Source organism: Haemaphysalis longicornis, unplaced genomic scaffold, assembly GCF_048455015.1.
Source record: "Haemaphysalis longicornis isolate Haplotype H1 unplaced genomic scaffold, Haemaphysalis longicornis Haplotype H1 scaffold_1, whole genome shotgun sequence".
Classification (NCBI taxonomy): domain Eukaryota; kingdom Metazoa; phylum Arthropoda; class Arachnida; order Ixodida; family Ixodidae; genus Haemaphysalis; species Haemaphysalis longicornis.
This window is the reverse complement of record NW_027526203.1, coordinates 28,304,415-28,327,272: the sequence shown is the minus strand read 5'-3', so window position 1 is coordinate 28,327,272 and position 22,858 is coordinate 28,304,415. Positions and strand designations below refer to the sequence as shown.

General features: G+C 46.7%; 1 protein-coding gene across 1 annotated transcript in view; it reads right to left on the bottom strand.

The window, feature by feature from the left end:
• Positions 1-2,626: 2,626 nt before the first annotated feature.
• The window catches only part of LOC144175666 (protein crumbs-like), a gene marked incomplete in the record, with an annotated part of 234,490 nt that continues 214,258 nt past the window's right edge, over positions 2,627-22,858 (bottom strand). Inside the window, 4 exon segments of the mRNA XM_077704712.1 lie at positions 2,627-8,404; positions 10,206-10,468; positions 16,663-16,924; positions 19,271-19,348. Of these exon segments, the coding sequence (XP_077560838.1) occupies positions 8,177-8,404; positions 10,206-10,468; positions 16,663-16,924; positions 19,271-19,348 (831 nt within the window).

The following is a 22,858-nucleotide window of genomic DNA, read 5'->3' as shown; positions in this document are numbered from 1 at the left end:
CGAGGAAGTACACGAGCCTGCGATTGATCATCTTCTCGAAGATCTTGCACAGGCAGCTCGTCAGGGCTATTGGACGGTAACTTGAGGGGGACGACGGGTCCTTTCCCTCCTTCAAGAAAGCCACTACAATGGCCTCCCTCCAAGAGTGTGGAATGTGCCCCGAAAGCCATATTTTTAGAAGTGCTTCAAGTGTGTCTGCGTGTAGGTGTTGTATCATTGTGTATGTAATGTTGTCTGGGCCTGGAGCTGAGGGTTTACACGTGCTCAGAGCAGCCCTCAGCTCATGTAGTGAAAACAGGGAGTTGTAAGAAGTCTGTGATTTGATGTTATCGTGTAGGGACTTCTTTTCACAAGAGGCTTTATACTTCAAGAAAGTGTTCGTGTAGTGTGCTGAACTAGACACGTGTTGGAAGTGTTGTGCGAGTGTGTCAGCCTGGTCTTCCAGTGTGTCCCCTGTTGTGCTGACCAGAGGCAGGCTGTGTGTTTGTTGTCCTTTGAGTTTGTGTATTCTCGTCCATACTTTCCGCGTGTCTGTGTAGGAGTTTATGGATGTTATGAATGAGCGCCAACTCTTTCGTTTTGCCTCACGGCGCACGCGTTTCCCTAACGCCTTGGCCCGTTTGAACAAAATGAGGTTACCCGACGTGGGGTACCGACGAAGGACACCCCACGCCTTGTTCTGGGCCTCTCGCGCCCGCCTATAGTCCTCATTCCACCACGGCCTCCGCTGGTTGCGCGGGGCACCAGAGGCGTGGGGAATGGACTTTTCGGCGGCGTCGAGGATGTGCGCCGTGAGGAGTTGGGTAGCTTCTTCAACGTGTAGGTGTCCTATGGATGTGTGGTGTAGTTTCGATGTCTCTGTAAATGTATTCCAGTTAGCTCGTGCTTCATTGAACCTATTATGGGAAGATGGACTGCTTGGGCCTTTACCTATGTATATGAGTGAGGTGGGGAAGTGGTCACTGCCATATGGGTCAGTTCCCACTCCCCACTCGACAAGAGGAAAGAGAACTGCGGAGCCAATAGCCAAGTCAAGAAATGAGTATGTGTTGTGACCTATGTTATGGTATGTAGGCTGTTTATTGTTGAAAAGGCATGCTCCAGAAGATGTAAGGAATTTTTCTATCAGGCGACCTCGGGCATCCGTTCTGGAAGAGCCGCAAAGAGAGTTGTGAGCATTAAGGTCGGCTGTAAGGATGTATGGTTCGGGCAGCTGGTCAACCAGCGCCTCAAAGTCGGAGCTCGTAAGTGAAACATCAGGAGGAATGTATATGGAGCATACCGTTATCAACCTATTAAATATTATTAAGCGTATTGCTACAGCCTCAAGGATAGTGTTCAAGGTGACAGGGTGGCATGCTAAGGATTTCCGGACGATTATGGCCACACCGCCAGAAGAGTGTGTGCAGCCATCCCTGTCTTTCCTGTATACCAGGTAACTATTCAAGAAATTTGTGCGTTTAGAATTCAAATGTGTTTCCTGAACACACATTACACTTGGCTGATTGGTATGCAGAATCTCATACACGTCGTCAAGATTATTCAGAAGGCCTCTGCAGTTCCATTGAACAATATTTTCTCTTCCCATTATTTAGTGTGAGAGCTACTGGAGTGTGTATGTTTATGTATCGTCTTTCGGGGCTGTGACTCTTGGATTGGGCTTTTTGGGCGGCCTATCTGAAGGCTTGGACGTCGGAGGCCGCTCCTTGCGCTGCGTTGCAGGCAAGAACGGCACGACGTCCATCTCGTCGTCCGATGTCCTGGGTGTGCCCGTCGAACCGGGCCCCCCGGACTTGGCCCCCCTTCGGGGGCCCTTCGTTTGAGCCGCCACCGCCGGCGGTGTCGGAGGCACCAGAAGTGGCAGGGGCGGTGCGATGGCGGTAGGAGCCGGTGCGGGGCTCGTGGTGTCCATGGCACCCTCCAACGCACTGGACGATGGGGAGGCACGGACGGGAGCGGCACCGGTCCCGACGGAAGAGGTTGCCACCACAACCGCTGCTGGCTCAGCGAGCGGTGCGGAGGCAGGTTGGGCTGCCAGAGGCAACCCGTCTGCTAAGAGAAAAGTCTAGTCATTTCAAGTTTCATCCCAAGGCCATAATCACTAGCCTTACCTAATGACAAGAAAAATAAATATAAGTACATCCACTAACCAAGCTTACAAAGTGGAATGCTTCCTAATTTTTAAGGGGGCACAGCCATGCTTGTGACAATCATGTCTATGCATCACGAAGAGACTCAATAAAAGAGGTAAGAATACTTACATTTGCAGTGCCAATCTGGCAGAAGCGATGATCTCACCAGCTCTAGCACTGGCTTTCAGTTTCAACACAACCTGCTTTGCCTCTAGACTCCTCTATCCACACAGTTTGAATGACCATGGCTGTTCTTCTTCAAGCATTTTGTGTGAGCACACCCCGCCTAGCTGCCACATTCAGTGTGTCAGGTTCAAACATTGTGCCACAAGGCTTCTGCTGCAAAAATTCCAGCAACTGTTGCTGTGAGCAGGCAGGTGAAATCAGGTGAAAGAGGGGCCCATGTTGAGGGTAAGGGCAGAAAGGAAGTACAGTTGAACTCTAAGAGCAGTGCAAAAGCTTGCTGCACCTGCTTTCCAAAGAAAGCAAAGCAATATGGCATCCTCACTTATTTATTTGTTAAAGTTTTGAACAATACATTTTTGGTTGCACCCGTCATGGTGGCCACAATAGCGTTCACTTGTTCCTTCCAACAATTCCCAACTCTATAAATTTCACGCTCGATTTCACCCTACAATAACTCTTCAATAGCACGTGTTTCCATGCACTCATGCAGCGGTAAGCATGAACTTGGAAGACATGCTTTATACATAGACTTCGAAGGAAACAAACACAAGGAAAAACAGGTGGCAGTTCCTTTAAAGGTTTATCAAGGCACTTGGTTGGCAGTCGAATGCTACGTCAGAGTCCGGTAAAAAAAAGTGGAAACGTCAATAACTAAAACACACATAGGGCATTCACACATCTGTAAACAAAAAAAAAAATAAATACAACAAACATGGACACATGCATGCATTATATATCTATGTAGAACATGCAATCCACGTGGAATGTACACTTGTTTATATACTGCACAACTGCTTTTAAGTGGTGGGCCTTTTTCTTCGACAACAAAAACAAGGGGTGACAGTCGTGATCTGCCTTTGCACACAGCACCTTTCTGACAAGCTTTCACCAACAGTGTTGGTGCATACAAGAATGACAAGTGTGTGCGCAAAAAGAAAAAAAAAAAAAGATCACTTGTGCAACAGTTTTCCTAAACTTGGACAGCACGAAATAATGTGTTCTAAGAAGATTGTAGGTGCTGACAACACACTGTGTACAGCAAAGTGATGATTCAACTTCAAGACATTTGCTTGAAGCTATCTTCTCCATTGCAATGGTACTAAGTTTTCTAAACAAAGGCACACTCCATTCTGTACAACACTGTTTGGGCTTCTTGTTCTATAGCGATTTTAATTTTTTAGCACTCAGCTCTCACACCCTATATCGTGGATTCTACTTCACGGGCTCTTGGACACTATGTTAAGTCTTTTGTATGCAGAAACAAAAGAGTGTTGCCTCATAGCCAAAAAAAAAAAAAAAAAAAGCCAATGTACAAAACTGAAAGAAAAACTGAGAAAGCCAGAAGCAAGGTGCAAGAAAGACACCTTGCTTCCAGCAGGAACAACATTTTGCATGTTCATAGGCACATACATGCATCACACCCGTAGTAAAGCTCCATAAACATTCACACACTGCATTTGTCCCTCAATATAGAACTAATTAGTCATTGTTACACCTCCAATTGCACATTACAGTTGTGGAGGTGCACCTGAAAAGAAATAAAATTCAACAAACGTATAACTATAGAGTAAATAACTGCCCACTGTTTTCCGGGGCAAGGTATTTCGCAAACCATCCGAGAAACTCCACCAGCAGAGTTCATTTTCACGCGACCAGACATGCTTGCGTTGGAATACGATCAAGCCAAGGCCCGTTTGTACATACTGATGCACAAGAATACCGATAAGCTTTAAATTAAATGTGGTTTGTAAGGGCTTGCATTCCACTGCAGAGAGTAATTCAGGCACATGCACAGCCTTGGAGCTCAGTGTATCCTCACACATCTGTTTAATGACCCCATGTAATCAGTGGAGCTGTGAGACATGCATATATGTTGCTCGCCTTCGCTGTTGTGTTAGCACGAGTTGGTAACGTGCAGTATCTCACATGTCACCAGTAAGCCAAAATATGGATTACCAAGTCTGTTTTGCTTCTCCTTTGCATTTTCTGTTTTAAATAGAAAATGCAGCAGCTACCCGTTGAGGTTTCCCCAGACATACACACGCGGTGGTGCGGTGGCAGAAGGGGGAGCAGTTAAAAATTTCCGGCAGCAGTTGAGGCAAATTAGGCAAGCTTCAAGCTTTAATAGAGGGTTCCTGAAATGCAGGCACCATGATCCGAGCACAAGAACAAGCATTGCAATAACAAACAAAATTAACAATAGCGATGCTACAGCATCAGCCTCCCTGAATAATTACTGAAGCAGGATAACTACAAGAGGGGACCCGTCACAAGTGTACTCACTCAGTCGAAGAGAACCTTTCCATTTGTGAGACAAGCATGTAGAATTAGTGCATATGCTGTCCGCGCAATGGATTTGGCCAGAGCGTTGCTTCAGGCAAATGTCCAGGGCAGCTGTATCTGTTTGCTTGCAATGCAACAACTGTCTTTGGCAAAACAAAAGGGGTGGGTGGCTGTGGGCGACCCTAGAAACGCTGACCAATTTTGTGTGCAAAAAGTGAATGAACGGAAGGCTTACAAGACAGAGTTGAACTGCAGAGAAATGCATCAGGTCTTCTTGCACTCTAAAAGGCAGGTTCAGCGGCACATTATGGAAATAAGTGTCTTGCCACATGTGCGTCGCAAAGAGCGAGCTTAAAACATGCAATCCTAGACATACGAGAGAATCGAACATCTCATTAAAGTGGCTCCCTGAATAGAGACAAAGGGAGCTGCAAGGCACCTTCTACTTGGTCCTTAAATGTGAAGCATGGCAAAAAAGGTAGCAAATAGGCAGCAAAAAAGCCCATACAGATGGCAGACCTTCATTACTGACCAAACCGCACACAGTTTTGAACCCCCCTAAAAATTCCAGAAACATAAAATCTTGTCAGCCATTGCATGCTTCCTCAGAGGTCTAGTATAAATAACCCTAGAAAAGATGAACACAAAAACAGCTACAGGTATATATTTTTGCACTTTGGCTTAACTGGGCTGCAAACACTGACAGCACACAGAATCTTGCTTGGACGTCCCCCTCACCGCTGCACACTGCAATTTGCCCAGTGAAATGTTCATCAAGAAGATGACACTTACTTATGAGCCAAAACACAGACCTATGCTTTTATCCATGCTACCATAGAATTTCTAATCAAGGAAAAATAAATCCGAGGGTTACCAAAGGCCCAGCAAAGCTCTGCAGCATCAAATTAAGTTACAGCGCCACAACAGCACATTCTTCCATCCTCCTGTCTTGCAGACTATGCAGAATGCAGCCAGGGTGACCTCTCCCACCTCTCCCAGATAAGACATCATTTGTGACTTCACAATTGGCAGGCCGAACGATGGCAATGGCCTTATGTAGGGAGATACAGTGTTCCGACATTGAAAATAGTGATGCTTTATGGTGATGCCTACAGTAAAAGGGCTCATGCTCGGTATCTACCACTTTTTCTTTGCAATAAACTCGGATGGCCTGGAATAACCTCAAACTGGCTGAGCGACTCCACCTCCAGGCTTGACGTACTTGTCTCACTTACATAGGTATGTATCCCTCCTTAGCAACGCTGTGCTGATAAGAAACCCTTGCAAGAAAAAGATGCTAAGCTGTGCCTTCCCAGCAGGTGCCAAACTATAAGCTCTCTTTCTGTGCTTCCCACAGATGGCCACTGGACAAAACGCAAAGTGCCAGATGCAGCGCATTTGGCTCCACAAACGTGGTTTCTTTCACCGTCAGTGGAAAGAAAGCAATGGCTAAGCAAGACTGCCACCCCACTGCCTAATGCCACAAACTTGGCGAGCGGTCACATCCTGCTTGGAGCAACTGTAGACAACTCAGAAGATAAGAAGTAAAGGCTAACCGGGAAGTGGCATGGACCGTGGAGTGTCCCAAATCTCGACACACGGCGCAAAAAGAGCGAAACACTGCCATTCAGCGCACCCTCATTTACCTGTTTTTTCTTGGTCCCACTGTGCACGGCCCTTCTGCCTCCTTTTAACCTCCTTGCCTCTATGTACTGCCTCACTAAACCCGCTGTCCAGTTTTACTGCGCACCTTCCACACCCCCTTTCCCCTTTTCATTCCACCTCCAGCCAACATCCTCGGCTTGAAACGTTTTCTTTTTCCCTGCATATTATTACTACGCACACTCTTGCACCTGTCTTCCCACATTTTCACCCTCTTAGGCTGGACCTACTCAACTGTTCCAGTATTCCCTCTCTCCCTCTGTATACCCAGCACAACCTCACCCAACCTCTGGGACATGCCTGCGCATTTACCCAACAGCTAACGTACCTACCACCTAAGCATACCACGGACACACCAAGCTGAGGCACCTTTTGTCTCTGGATTGCCTGGAGGCTTCTTGCTTTCCCTACAGCAGTGGTTCTCAAATGGGGGTCCATTTCTAGGATCCGCAAAACCCTCACCCACTTTTTTTTTTGTACATTTTTTGGAGTTTAGTCTGGCCGTGACTTGAAAAGCAAATACCGAAACAGGTTGAATGTGGCTGCAGATATGCAACTCTGTTTAAGTGCGACTGTGCCACGTATTGATGAACTGTCCAAAATGAAGTGATGTGGCACGTTTGTTTGATGTTTTTGGTAGCAATAAAAGGCACCTGTTTCACGCTCCAGTTGTGTTAATTTACCTACGTACCCCCCCCTCCCTCCCTTCCGCTGCAAGGGTCCCCCATCACTTCCACCAGTCCACAAGGAGTCCCCGACACATCCATGGCTGAGAACCACTGCCCTACAGGTTTCCCTCCATACTTCACTGAGATTCTTCCTCTGACAGACGACCGCATGCCCGACACGACAAAACAACAGTGGTGCCTCTCCAAACCACGATTACTTTCAACAGGCATAGACCTTGGACAATCTAGGGTCACTGTGCAAGGTGAATGCCCAGATAAATTTCTTTCCAGCTCATCCACAATTCAAGTGCATCGAGGCATTAACCCCACACTCAGATCTGGCTGCAAAATTAGCAGCCTTTTCCAGGGGACATTACTGACCCCCAAAATTCCGGCTTTTGCCAGTGCCTGAAGCCTCGCAGTTCTTTACAGTGTGCCCACCACAACCAGCAAAGATGCGATGTCCTCGGTTAAGCAGTACCTACAAATGTTAGACCTACGGTCACTTTGTACAAAACAGATCGCACACCATTATATTCGACAGCATCTATATAAGGCTGATGCTGTAAAGGCGCTTTGGCAAGAGTCGCACATCAGGTGCGCTGGACGGAATGAGAGGAAACACATTGCTTGCCGTCAGACTTCCTTCTAGCTACAGACACAGTGAGGACAAAAATAAAACTGTAACAATGCACCCCAAAGGCTTGGTGCCGCATAACAGTACCTTTCTGGTACTTCCTTCGACAGCCCAGGAGCAAAAAACCCTTTTTGTGCAGAAAACCGGCTAAAAGGTTAGCTGATGGTCCATCAAAGATGGGAAGCAGGTTCCAGCAAGTGTGACACAGAGCAGCAGCAGCCCCTGAAGGATGCCGAGGGAAAAACACAGCCTTGTCTGCCACTCACACGAAAAGAGCGTCGCACATCGGTAGCCAAGCCCCCTCCACTGACACTTGGCCCAGCAGTGATGCTCCAATCACAATGTTGGTCCCAAGGGCACTGGTGAAAGGTAACTGCCGCTGCTACGGCAGTGAAATAAAAACAGTCACTGTCTCTTAGCAACCACGGCTGCACCCCCCCCCAAAAAGCAAGGCTTCTTTTTTGTCGTTTAAAAAAAAAAGCACGTTCATTGTTCCTAGGTAGAGGCCTTGAAGTAGAAACGCCGTTGGAATGAACAGAGGTGTGAGGAGGAGAGAATTGTGGCAGCACCGCTGACACACTAATGTTGGCGGGAGTTCGTTGTGCCCCTCAGATGAGCCTCTCCTCTGGCGGAGGCTTCATGACTGGGTTCATCTCGACGCGTGCACCAAACATCTCCTGGTTGCTGGGGCTGTAGGTGCCCCGGGTGGCACGCTTCTTCTTGGCCATGCGCAGGAACACCGTGGCCGCCACAATGAATGCCAGCAGAAACACACACGCCACCGTCAGGCCAATCACCAGCTTCAGGTCCGTGCTGTCCAGCGAGGCACTGCTCACCTGCAAAAACGGGCCACAAGGCTGCGTTGCAACAACGGAAGCCACAGGAGGACTATGCAATGCTCGTCTGTAAGGCTGTGCGTCTCGAGTTATGAAGCCTTATGCCAGGGTTCTCTTTGACGTTCAGAGCAGAATGACAGCCACGGACAACGTGATGGTTGTTACAGCACTTGTAGTTTTTCATGGCATGCATTCTTAGCACCAGAAGTCTGGATCTCGTGCGTATTGCTGCTGAAATTGATATCAGCACTATCCAAGAGCTGGGTGTCCATAGCATGTTTGTAGGTAAACATTTGAAGAGTACCGTGTAATGCGGAATGTAGGTCGAGATTTTTTACAGAAAAATATGCCGAAAAGTCACCCCTCGACCTATATTGCAGTCACTGGCAGTTGTCATCTGGCGACTGGGCGGCCCATCGAGCCCATCCAAACCCCAAAGGCACCATCGCCACCACCATCAATCGGACGCGACGCCATCTTTGTTTTGTTGCTTCTCTCGCTGCCGGCGAATGTGTGCGTGCAATTTTCTTCTTGCTCAAAATCAGTTTAGGCACTTGGTGCCAGTTTACAGCAGCATTTAAAAGGAAAGTTGGGGGTTTGACGTGTCCGCCTTGTGCCAGTTCGGTATCACCAAAAGAAGTGTTGCTAGCGGCGTTAGCTGAAGGGGCAGCTATCGGTATGCAACGCTCGGAAGGCCTCGTTTCATGGGCGCTGCTCTGTGCACCTGTGCTGCTGTACAAAGGGGCAAATTTTGTCCGCTAGCGTCGTGCGATGTCTCTACGAATGGATATCCCAAGATGTTTGCTGACTGCCTGCACAGACTGGCTGTCGCTCCGGTCTGCACACGAGTGTCCCATGCTTTGCGCTCGCTTCACGATGACATTATCTTGTGAGTGTTTAAGAAGTGCTGCATAAGCAATACCCTGGACTGCACCGAGGACGACCTGCTGTGTGGGTGACAGCGAGCCAGAAGCAGTCGTCCGACGATACTTCAGACAGTTTTAAATGAGTAATCTGAGACGAAACAAGTTATAGTCTCAATAAAACAATGGTTGGTACCTAGATTTTTTTTTTTTTTTTTTTTTTTTGCATTTTCGGCTACAAGGTAAGGGGGTCGACCTATATTCCGCCTGGACCTATATTCCACATTATACGGTAATTGTCCACTGACAACTTTGGGATGCTATGTTGCTTGTTTATTCCACAAAATATTTTGTTTTGAGACACCCAACTTTTTAAACGCAAACAGCAGAGCGTGTGCTCCCCTTTATGGAAATCAGAAAGTGGGAACTCAAAGGTACAATAAAAGTTGCAAAGTTTCAGTTTTACCTAAAATATTGGCCTTTTACAGCACTGCCCAGTGACGAAAGACAGTTTCTTTCCTTAAAAACTGACAATGGGAGTGTCAACTGTACATTTCTTTCTCTTCATCCGTCCATCTCTTGTAACCAATATGTCACCAATTGTGAGCAGGGCAGTGATGCATTCTATAAAGCATTTCAAAGAATAACCTACTGCATGATGCCAGATGCCTTTCATACACTGGCAAGGACATCTAGTGATGTTTTTATATCTTGGGATTAGCAATAGGTGCCCTGCCAATTGGCTATTCATAACATCATGAATTGAGTGTGGACAATCATCCAGGCTATTTCCTAGTTTATCAAACAGCCGTGACTGCCGAGTGTGATAAGTCACAGATTAAGACCAATTCGTTTCTTGCCTCCCGCATTCCTTGAGAGATATAAAGGGGAAACGGTGCCCTGCAACCTGATGCCAGGTGCAGCACCTGCCTACTGACCAGGAGTGCGCAAGTGAGCCCGTGGTAGCCCGGAGTGCAGTTGCAGAAGAAGCGTCCCTCCGCAAGTGGCGTGCAGGGCGCCCCATTGCGGCACGGCTCCTCCAGGTGGCAGCTGTCATTGTGTTCACAGCGGCGGCCAAACAGGCCCTCGGGGCAGATGCACTCGTACGATCCCGGCTGGTCAATGCACGTGCCGCTTTCGCAAGCACCCTCGAGCAGGCACTCGTCCACGTCGGTCTCGCAACGGCTTCCCTCGTAACCAGCTGCGCAGCAAGCAAGGCCGCAAGCAAGCAGTGGCTCAAACCTCGCACTCCACAAAATTATGGCTCATTCCAGCAACAAACTGAACAGCGCTTCAAGTACCTCCGAACAATCAAAGACATTTAGTGTATCAGCCTGCCTTCATATGTGGTCTACAAGGCCACGTGAGATACATCATCACGAAAAAAAAAAGCCCGCCATATGGACCTCTCTCCAGTAGTGGATGCCTACAGTAGGGCACTGCACACATCCCCACTACCTTTCTTCCTGTCTGAACTAGTCTGGCAACTGCTGGTATTGGAATGGAAAGAAAGAAAAAAGGAAAACCTATTCGAAGAAAGAACTCGCATAGCAAAGACAATTTAATGTGTGCATAGTTCATTAACTGAAGAAATTGTTGCATTTGTTCTACACCTTTCAGAACGCATGCTTGGCAATTTCAAGGTAAGAAAAAAACACAGAAAGTAACACAGACGTTTGCAGATAGAAGTGGAAAAAGTGAATACGTATTTTCTTTGGATATTAGTCCTCCTTTAGGGCGCTTCTGTTAATACGAATTTTAGATGACACGACTATTTTTTGCCACACCAAGAAATTTGCATCATCGAGATTGTCTAAAATGCAAGTTTCACTATCCATGGGTCACCTGTTCAATGTCACCTAGTGATTCCCCTTTTCATCATTGAATTAGTAGCCAATCCCTGTTACGCACCACCAACAATACGGTTCCCTAGCAAAAATTCCAATAGAAATTTGTATCGGTCCAATAGAAATAACGTATTGGTCCTATAGGTCAGGCTATTGGTTCTATTTGACTATCTATAGGACCAATACAAAATCTATTGGTCCAATAGAGTGACATGTGCTGGTCCAATAGATGATTGATTGATTGATTATGGGGTTTAACGCGCCGACGCAACGCAGGCGATGAGGCGCGCCGTAGTGGAGGGCTCCGGATTAATTTTGACCACCTGGGGATCTTTAACGTGCGCCGAAATCTCGAACACACGGGCGTTTTTGCTTTTCGCCTCCATCAGAAAAGCGGCCGCCGCGGCCGGGAATCGAACCCGCGACCTCGTGCTCAGCAGCGCAACGCCTTAGCCACTGAGCCACCGCGGCGGGTGCTGGTCCAATAGACCAATCCCTATTGGTTCTATTGGTCCCAATGGGACCAGTAGTGGGACCAATAGCTATTGGGATAGTGGGACCCACGGAGCAAGATATAAAGAGGAGCGCCGACTGTGGCCCAGAAAAATTCTTTTGCTCGGGCCGATAATGTCCAAGCGCCGCCGGCCGCCCAGCTTTCCCTTTGCTCTCTTCCTCCTTCGTTTGCCCTCTCGTCGCTGTGCCTCTGTACATGGCTCTTCCCTTCTTGGCTCTCCCCAGAGGCGTCATTTCTTTCGCAACGACGCCTGTCGTATGCCAGTCCTACTATGCAGGAGGAATGCCTGCACGCGCGGAATTTAAACACCTGTGCGCAGCCGGAATAGACGGCGCAGATAATCGCACGCCACCACATACATGGCGATCGCTTATTCCCTATCGGGGGGTGTTTATTCTGACATTATGAAGATCCGCTAAAAATATTGTACTAACCCCGCAGATGTAAGACGCGACTGAACGACGACGACTTTAGAATCACCAAAGAATGAGCAAGAGTAATATGAAACGCCACAACATGCAGTCTAGCGTGATTCTGCTTACGACAAACCGATGCAGCGCAAAAATTACCCTCTGTTGTTGGCCCGCTCTCCGGCCGCCTGCTTAATTATTTATGCCGCTTCTGCGCACGAACAATGCTTACAAGGGTCGCCCGGAGTCTCCATCGGCAAACGGCAATGAGACACACATGTCTGTGCCAATGACTGAATTGGACGGCTGCCCTTTTTGTAATAAGTGTACAAAAACACTGCCATCTTGATAAGGCACCCAAGAATATCAAACGCAACCTTCATTGTAACCCATACCGCAACTTACCGCCCGATGTTCACTGTCGCTCTACGGTCGTGTTATCTCGTCGATAACGCCGTGGACTCCAAATAAAATGCTACGATTTGTATGGCTGCAATTTTGGGCCTACGAGAGTTCCTGGCGTTTTTTTTTTTTCTTTAAGCGGCTGACCAGCAAAACAACCGGCTTGTCAAACCTTTTCTTTTGGCGAGTCATCACCACAGAGATATAGGGTCCGGACGAATTCAAATATCGCGAAATGAAGGCTTGTGAAACGACCGCACTGTCAGGGCCTCGATCTTGAGCAGATTGCTACGTCGCGGGCAGTCGCGGGTGATGTTATCGCGTTTCTGTTATTTTCTGATGAGCGTGTGAGTGCCGGTCCGTGTTCTAGGCACACTGTTTTGAACGTAAGTTGGAGAACGGCGAGAAAGCTGAGGCAACTTTTATAATCGCTAGTGATCGGAACCAGTTGCTCCTTTCGCCTTTTGTAAAACCTGTTAAAACACACCCGAATTGGTGGTAACAAATTTACAAACGGAGTCACATTTTCGGCAAGCACTGTGCAAGGGTAGTGTTTGTATAGCAGCCATATGTCTATATGTGCGCCCTACATTTTGTTTTCCCGCCATGCAAACCAATCCTTAACGCATCTTTGCCGTGCCGTACGACCACTCAATTCCTTCGGGTTCGGGTTACCCAGAAGGTGCTGTTGAACAAATTAATCAAGCCGTGCGAAGGAGGAGCGCAATGAACGCGAAGCGGCGCCAACGCAGGCCCAAAGCACTCTGTGCCCAAAACTACCGTCGCCGAAGCAGACGACAAAAGCCGACGGAATGCGTTCCGACAACGCACCTGCCGGCGCACGGGGAACGCCGGCTGCTTAGCCGCCGGACCATTCGCTGCGCCATCTACATTGCGCTCCGCGAGTGGTGGACATTAAGAGCCCGCAGGAGAGAGCGAAGTCGGTGCTCCTGTTTATCTTGCTCCGTGGTGGGACCAATAACTATTGGTTGTATCAGCCTAATAGACCAATAGGGGATATCTATTGGTTAAATACATTGTCCGGTGCTATTGGTTTACAGGCACTAATAAAAAGTAGAGCTGTTAGCTTTTTTAGGTGGTGTGCTGCTAAGCCCAAGGACGGGGGTGCGATCCCGGCCGCAGCGGTTGCTTTCCAGATCGAGGCGAAAGGTAAAACCGCCTGTGTGTCGATCTCGTGGTGCAGCGCACGGTACAGACCACCGGTGGTCAAAATTAATCTCCAGCCCTGCAAGCATTTTGCATTTAGCACACCTCAAAAATAATGTCCCTGTAGAGCTTAAAAATTTCCTGGTAGCAACGAGTTGCAGCCGCCAGCGCATGCTGGATGCCCGCAATGCTTGCGACAAGCAAGAACGCCGTGCGTATGATTCTGTGCCTACAGTAGTTATATATTTTTTCGCGAGCATCAGCTCTTGCCTTCATAACCATCGCCTCTAATTTTTCTAATCTCGCTGTGTGCCGCGGAGCGGCCATATTTGGTCTGGATGCCGATTCAACGGCCGATTCTTAGGATGGGTGTCGTACTTCATATGTCTGCAGAAAGTAAAGCCTACAAAATCAAAATTAACACCAAAATAATTAAACCCCCATTTTAAAATTGCATCATAATTTTAAGGTGAAATACATTAATTAAAACTGCTCAATAATGCTTCTCTGACAATATGAACCTGGCGGAGGTTTCGTATGCAAGACAAAGCAAAATGGCTTCTTCCATGCCCGGCGCTTCGGCACGATCCCCGGCACGGGCGTTCATCTCAGCGGCCGGCCACCGTGTTCTTGAATTTTAGTGCCACACATTGTATTTGTTAGTTTTAAGGTTCGAGGACATCATCTGTGGAGCATTAGAACGTAAAGACACCATCGACGTCGCTCGTATTCAAGGATTCTTGTCTTCACGCACGGCGAGGTGACCAACGTGCACGCATTACGCAGCTCGGATTTTTGAATTTAAGGGTATGCATACATTTCTTTTTACTGTGAATCTGTAGAAGCTTTTTCTTTCCTGATAATTTTTTTTTATTAAAAATAGCAGAGCAGGTCAACAAGCGGCGCTTTCATTTTTGGAAAAGCTACTATCGATGCAACCATGTGTGAACTGAGTACAAATGCATGTAGCACTTTGTGTTCCGATTAACGACTGTGCATATAGCGTTTTGTACAGATGAAATGAAGTGCCGAAGGTAATGTTTCATCCAGATGTAATCGAATGGAATGTCTAGCTTTCGGAGTGTTCCGTACACACTGACATACTCACGCACCGTAGTTCGTTAGGGTCTAAAGGTGTGCTGCCAAAAAGCGGTTTGTTTTGCCTGGACGAAATGCTAGATACACTTATAAAAATGTGCAACTATTGCGAAAGTTCCTAATTATTGCCATACTGTTTTTGCAGGTCTTGCAGTTCTGACTCGAGATATATATGCACCAGAAATTCGACAGCCTGTGGAACATAGTTGGGCAATAAAGCTGCAGTCAACCAGCACTTATGGCTTTGTGGTATTTGAAGTATAGTGGGACCACATTGGGTTTAGAAACTTGCTGAAGCAAGTGTAACATGGCCAAATGAATGCAATGAACTAAAGGCCTTGGCATGCATTTGGCCATATTTCAATTGGTGCTCCAGTGGGCCGATGATACCGTATAAACCGGAATATAGGTCGAGTATTTTTCCAAAAAAATCCGCACAAAAGTCACCCCTCGTCTTATATAGCGGTCATTGGCAGAATGTAAATCGTTGTCTGGCAACAATGTCCAAGCGTAGTCCGTCACCATCGCCATTCGTGTCGGACTGCTCTCTCGCACTATCAGGCCTTTATTTGATTTCGCTTTTCTCTAGTTTTTCGTCTTTTACTCGTCTATTGTGCGTGCGTGCATACATTTCTGTACGTCTCTGTTCCGAGATGAGTGGCGGCAGTCGACGCCAGTTCACCGCGGCGTTTAAGCTGACGGCGATTGAATCACCGAGCAGAATGGGAATATGGCGGCGCAACGCCAGTTAGGTGTTTCGGAGAAAAGTGTGCGGTACTGCCGGAGCCAGAAAGCTAAGCTGTGCGCGTGTAACACCCTTAACCGATCGTTCCGTGGACGTCAAGCAGTGCAGCCCGAGTTGGAGAACAAAGTGGCGGACTTCGTCCGGGAACTGTACAATGAGTGGATAGCTGGCGACAACAAAAAGACCTATACGGGCCGGTTACGACCGTGTCGAGCTGGGTGTCCTTCTCTGGGAAGTCGCTGCCTGATGACATGGTTCCACGAACGTTCAGGAAGTGCTCCATCAGCAACGCGCCTGATGGCATGGAAGATGGCAGTGAGAAGCAGTCGTTCTCCGACGACTCGAAGAGCTCGGACGAGTGACTTCGGCAGGCATAGTGAGTGGCAGTGACGGACGGGCGTCGAAAATAAATATAGACATTGTGAGTGCGCTTCTGTGCCGAATTATTTTTTTTTGTCAACTTTTCCCACCTCAAGGTAGGGGGTCGACCTATATACCGGGTCGACCTATAATCCGGTTTATACGGTACCAATACATCTATAAGGCAAGGCTAACGTACCAATACACCTATAGGACTATACCAACACCCCAATAGGTACCAATACACCTATAGGACTAGACCAATACACTAATAGCTATTGGTGTCAATAACCCAATGGGATATTGGTTTTGTCGTTGTAATTTTTCTAGGGTTTCTTTGCAAAAATTTGACAGCTCATTGTAAGGGGCTACAATTTCCCATTCCCACCTTTTGTTTGGGATACCTACCTTCTAAGAGTGGCAAGATGGAGTTTAAACCATTAAACCAAGTGTATGGCATCTCAGACTTTTACCAAACACTTCATTTCCAGTTTCTGAAAATGAAGTGTTTCCCTTAGCAGACCAAGAGCCTAATGACAGCATTATTGACGGGACATTGTCACAGCCACAACAATAGCAAGGAATTTTATGTTCCTTTACAACCCAATAAAAAGTGTGCCCAATAAACAACAGGGGACATAGGGACTTATTGGGGCTTAAAGTGGTAAAGGTTGATTGTAAGTTAAACAAAAAACAGGGGGCAGGGAGGGCCGAAAAAGGACACATGGTATGCACAACTGTCAACTTTACTGAAGTTAGCATATCCTTTGTGTCTGCACATCCCTTTTTTTTCACTGACTGCAGGGAACTGCAGATCAGCGTGCCAGTTGCCGCGAGGCGTAGCCTACTCACTGCCCGAGCAGTCGCAGCTGAAGCCCCCCAGATGGGGCATGCAGCGTCCCCCGTGGAGGCAGGTGTCGCCCGTGGGCTGCTCGCGGCAGAAGTCGATGAACTCAGCACAGGCAGGGCCCCGGTAGCCCTCGGCACAGACGCACCGGTAGCCACCCCGCTCGCCGACACAGGTGGCCCCGTGCTGGCAGGGCTCGCTCTCGCAGAAGTCCCGCAGCCGCTCGCAGTTAGTCCCCTCGTAGCCGTGCTCACACTTGCACCGGTACTGCCCAATGGGGTGATCAATTAAGTGGGGTTGATGGGTCTTTGGGGCCGAAAAACATACAAAAAATCATTTGATGAAAAATGGCATTTTCAGCATCCAAGGCCATTTTTCTATCAGTCTGCGAATTTCCTCATCAAATGGCACCATATTTTATTGCAAATAGCATTTTAAAGTGCACTCTACAACTCAATTCACGCACAATTCGATGGTGAAACGGCACTTTTTTTGCAAGGCGAAGCCAGCATTTCACCCTCGGATATCTCGGCACCGAGACGAGGTACAACTGTAATTTTTTTTTTTGCGTCTGATACCTAAAATGTGTGGAGAATACAATGCTGAAAGCAATTTTTTCAAATGGAGGTTTTGCAAAATTATTATTGTGTTCAATTGGCACCACCTGTGAGCCACTTCTGGCAGACCGCAGGAGGAGTGAAGTTCAGTGTAATGAAAAATGACCAAGAATAGCTAAATCAAAAAAGTTCTTCCAAAGTTGCATTCTTTGGTCATTTTTCTGCCTAGTCACGGCGTAATCACCAGTCTGTATGGAGTGGCTATTTTGTAATTATGATAAAAAATAATGGCAATTAATCATGAATTATCTAAATAATCAGCTTGGAAAAAATCTAATTGCAGATTTGAAATCAGCATGAAAACTCCATAATGCTGTATAGTTTTATAATAATTGGTTCGTAAATAAAAAATAATAGCTCTAAGACCAGTCTGCCCCCTTAAGAGGCTCTTAAAACAACTTTCTTTAATTTTTAAGTGAACCCTGTAAAACTTGGCAGTCTTGCTGCTTTTTTCCCAGTGATTTCAAATACGGCATTATTCTTTTTATTCAGCCAATTTGTTACCAAGATAATTAGAGCTAATTAGCCATTTCTGGAGGAACAATACACAAAGCAGTGTTTGTCATAAAACTGTAATCTTTATATTTTCCAATACTATGAACCCTGGTGAGTGCAATAAGAGAATCGGTTTCTTGATGCACCGCTTGGAGCTAATTTTACAGCTCATTAAACTTTGGTGTTTGAAATGGGCATTCAAAATGGTTCCTTGCCACTGGTGCCACCAAAGTTTAATGAGCTGTAAAATCAGTTCCAAGCGATGCATCAAAAAGCTGCTTCGAATATTGCATCCACAAGGGTTCATTGTATTCCAAAATATAAAGATTACAGTTTTATGACTAGCACTGTCTTGTCTATTGTTCTTCCAGAAATAACTAGTTATCTCTATCTTGTTAAGCAATTGACTAACTCAAAAAATAATGCTCTATTTGAAATCAGTGAGAAAAAAGCAGCAAGACTGGCAAGTTTCACAGAGTTCACTTAATAATTAAAGGAAGCTATTTTAAGAGCAGTGTCCCCCCTTAAAGGATCCATGAAGACAAAATACAAGTTGGGTTTATTAGAAAGACTGCTTAGTCCCGATAACAATGATACCAATATCATCACAATCTTCGAACAAATAACGGAGATATGAAAGAAAACGTGTGAAGCAGTAGCAACCCCCTAGCCAATTTCCCGCAACTTTTCTATGACGTCACGGAAATTTGTTTGTGCAATTGGCGGCCGCCTAACTGACCTGTCGCAACGACACATGACTGGACGTCTGTAATGGGGCCTCCAGTTCCATTTGACCGCATCACTTGAATGCTAACGTGAAGTTAATGCACTGAAAATTATATTTTATTGTTGGCCCATATGACGTCATTCTTGCTCATAACACGGCACTGTGGCGCAAAATTTGAAAGTTTTTAAACACTTCTTGTTTTTTTTTTTTTTCGTTAAAAACATCTTTTGTGGCTCTAATGGAGCTGAGTGAGATACTGAATCCTAGTTCTTTCAAATAAAACGAAGTTGTTTTTTCTCTTCATGGCTCCTTTAAGTGGGGCAACACAAGTGATAAATTTAAAAAAAAATTGGTTGAGGAAGAAAGCCACTTTGATCACGCTACAATTCCAGCTTTCATGATGGTATCATTTCTGCTGAGCCTATGACTATAAAAATTGCCATCACGTAAATGTGCATAATGCAAACTTTTCAAGTAGTTGACTATATAACAAAGGTTCTACGACCAAAAAAGCAGTTATCTTTAAAGAACTACTGACACCAAATTTTTTGTTCTTTTTTGATTGCTTTGAATAATTAATGAGCCTCATGAACATTAAGTATTTCAGACAAAACTATTCCTGCTCGCTTTCCCATTAAAGCTGATCACCCTGCAAAAAAAGCTCAGAATTTTCCTTTAATTGTCTTTTAAGTCCCTAGCCACAATGTGTGGTTCAGAAAGAGAAAACAGTACTCGTGCAGATGAAAAAACAACAGCGAAATTGCCGCCACTCACAGCAATCTTCTCCACAGGCTCCTGGGGGTAACACAGCCCATTGTGCTGACAGGGGGCCTGGTCGCACGTGATAATTTTCTGCGATTGGGTGAACGCAAAAGAACAGGCAACGTGAGGGATCGCAATATCTGCTCCATTTGCATACATTTTCACTTGGATGCTTGTGCAGGCAGTCAAAAGAGTGTGAAAGGCATCTGAGGCACCGTAAGGCCTGAGAGGAAGAGGGGGGAGGGGTACACTCATTACGCGAATACACTGTGGAGCAGAGATTGGCAACCTTTCCAGGTGGAGGGCCGAGGTGCATGGAGCCGACACGGCAAGGGCCGGGCGGGGCAAGTCAGGGCGGTGGAGGTGGGGGTGGGGGGGTACTTTTTTCAGACCGGTGCAAAGAAAGAAAGTGAAACGTTAGCTGGCTAAGCGCGAAGACAAGGGCAATGCCAAGTGGAAGTGATTTTGCTTTGTTCCTGCCTACTCCATTTGAGGTTAAAATTGCCATGTCAGGCTTCAGCTAGATAGGAGACAAGGGGAGGGGGGTTGTGACGTCGCACTGGTTGCCGCATATTACTTCCCCACGAGCTTGCATGCGACCCGCGGGCCGCAGGTTGCTGACCCCTAGTGTAGAGGTTTCTTTCTTTTAAAAATGGCGCAGTGGCTAAGGTGTTGTAACAATTCAATATGTGACAATGTGCCATATTGAATTTTACATGGCTGGGTCTGAATTTTGAGGTGCAAGACAAGCGCACCAGTGCACGTGAGACCCCACCACATGTTACACAACCCAACGTCGTTGTACTAGCCATGTGCGAATATTCGAAATTTTCGAACCTCGAAGCGAATACCTGGTATTCGACTTCAGCTTCGAAACCGAATAGGGCCATTCGTAAAGTTAGAATATTTTCGAATATTTTTGAAGTTCAGGAGTTCTGCTGAGGTGAACTGCCACAATCAGAGAAGAAAGTAAATCCGCCCGCAAACAGCCGCACACAAGTCAAGAAATGGCGTGACATCTGTCATTAGTTCTGTTCACCCATTTGTTAGCGCCGGAGTACACATCAGTGCATCAACCTCCCTTGCATGTTCGCCCAATTTTGATTCAAATATTTAGCTAATGAACGAAAACAGTGGTGTGTATATTGCCCCACGTATATTTGATAAGACTGTGTCTTTAGGCATGTGCTACAACGCTTACAAAATGTTTTACCGACATCCACGCGCTAGTCCTCCTACCACTCCCACTCCTACTGCGGGTGACGAAAGCCACGCAAGGATGAACAAAAGTAAACTCACTCGTGATAGCGATGGGTAGGTGGTGTAAAAATCCAGCTGCGTGCGGCCAACACTTATAGATATCTAAAAAAATAAAGTATCTATAGAAACGTTGTGTGCGACATGGTTCCTCGAAGCAACAAAAACAAATCCGAAAGGCTAAGCAAGAACGGGATACGCGTGACACGCAACCCGCAAAAGTGTAACCTCCCAACAAAAGCAACCATCAGACTGAGGCGTGAATTGGGGCGCAAATTGCCTTTGAAAACGCAAGTAAATACGTAATAAAGCAATGTAATATAAGCGGCAGATTTTTATGGCTACTTTGTGATATTTTTTTAAAGCCTAGTTTGCTACGACGTTGCTAGTCTGGCAACACGGGAAGCTTTTGGCTTTCTCTCGTCGCATTTCGCCCATTTTGTGCGTTTTGCGCGTTTGCGGTGTATTCTTTGGTCATTCCCTTCTTGGCATCAGGGCTGTGTGGTGGGCTCTCATCAAATTTTGTGCTTTCATCACTTCATCTGTGCACACTGGGAACATGGACGGGACTCCTCAGCGAAGTTCTCGTAGTGCGATATGGAACTTCATCGACCGTTCTGTTAAGACTGCGAAGTGTCGCATGTGTAAGACGTGTTTGAAAACACCAACGGGGACCACCACAACCCTCGTGAATCACTTGCAGCTTCGCCCGGGACCATTTAAGGAGTACGAGAAGATCCGAGCTTCTGAGTGTTCTGACAGTGCTAAGAAATCAGCAGACAACAAAAGGTCGAACGTGAGTTCTGTAAGTACTCCTCACCACTTGAAGTCTCTGTTAAGTAATGACAGCCAGCAGGCTAAGATGCTCACAAAAAAGGCTACTCAATTTATTGCAACTCGGCTGCACTCATACTCGCTCGTTGAAGAGCTGGTTTCCAGTTTCCGGTTTCCGGCGTTAATGCATGCCGCCATACCAGAGTACAAAGAACTGTCAATAACCACATTTTCCCGAGCTGTTGTTCCAGATCTTTGCACTAAAGAAAAGGAAAAAGTGCTAAGCGAGTTGCGCAATCACTTTGAGAAGGGGACGCTGTGCGACTTCCTAACCACTGACAGATGGACGTCGAGGAGAGGGGACAACTACGTCTCCATCACATGCCACTTGCTTGATTCACAATTTCAACCATACACGTACAACCTAGCATGCAAGCATGTGCCTGAGTGCCATACTTCTGCTAACCTGAAGGACGTGCTGCTTGAGCTTGCAGAGGATTGGGACCTGCCTCAAGTTATTACCGTTTTTGTTATCACAGACAACGCAAGGAATTTTCTTGGAGCAGTGTCGCGAACGCCATGGTTGAGCATAAATTCCTTCGCGCACACACTTCAGCTTTGCATTCAGAGTGCAAAAAAGGAGACTCCGAAGTTCGAGGAGCTCTGTTCGAAGGCTTGAACTATTGTGGGCCATTACAAAAGAAGCTCGCAAGCAAGAAGCCACCTAAGAGAAGCACAAGTGAACATGGGCTTTGAACCGCTTGAGGTGATACAGGATGTTTGCACACGGTGGAACAGTGAGTATGAGATGATGTGTCATCCACTTAAGCTGCGACAAGCAATGTCAGTTGATCTCTCCGCACAAGATATGATAGAGAACTTGACTTGCAGTGAATGACGTCTCATGGCTGCTGTCATGTCCGTTTTGAAGTGCGTTGAGGAGGCAACATGAAAATCGTGTTCTGAAAAACATCCCACACTATCAAGTTATACCACTGGTGCACTGTATGCAGATTCTTCTGTCTCGTCAGTGTACAAATGGTGGCGAAGAAGCGGCGTCTGCAGGAAACCTTCTGTGGAGCATGAAGTCATGATTTGTGGACGTCAAGATGCAGAGTGCACATGCCTTAAGTACCCTGTTGGATCCGAGGTTCAAGGCAGTGTGCTACACAGAAGCAAGCGAGAAACAGTGGCTAAAGAACCACCTCTATTCGGCTGTGGAGAAGGTCCTTTCTCTAAACAGTGGCAAGGAAGCTGATGCCAGCTGCACACCTGCAGCTGTGATCAGTGATGTCTGGGACGTCTTTGGTGCACTGGCCTCTGCTAGCTCATCACAGGCGAGCACCCAACAGCAACCACATGAAGAGGTAGAGGACTATGTCCGCATGCCCGTAATACCTCGCTTTGAGAACCCTTATCTCTGATGGAAAAACACGGGGAAGAGCTGATACCCAGTACTGTCGAGGATTGCTCTTATGTACCTCTCAATACCAGCCACACAAGTCTCAAGCGAGAGACTTTTCTCAGCATCTGGAAATGTTGTCACGTGCAGGAGGCAACTTCTCCTTC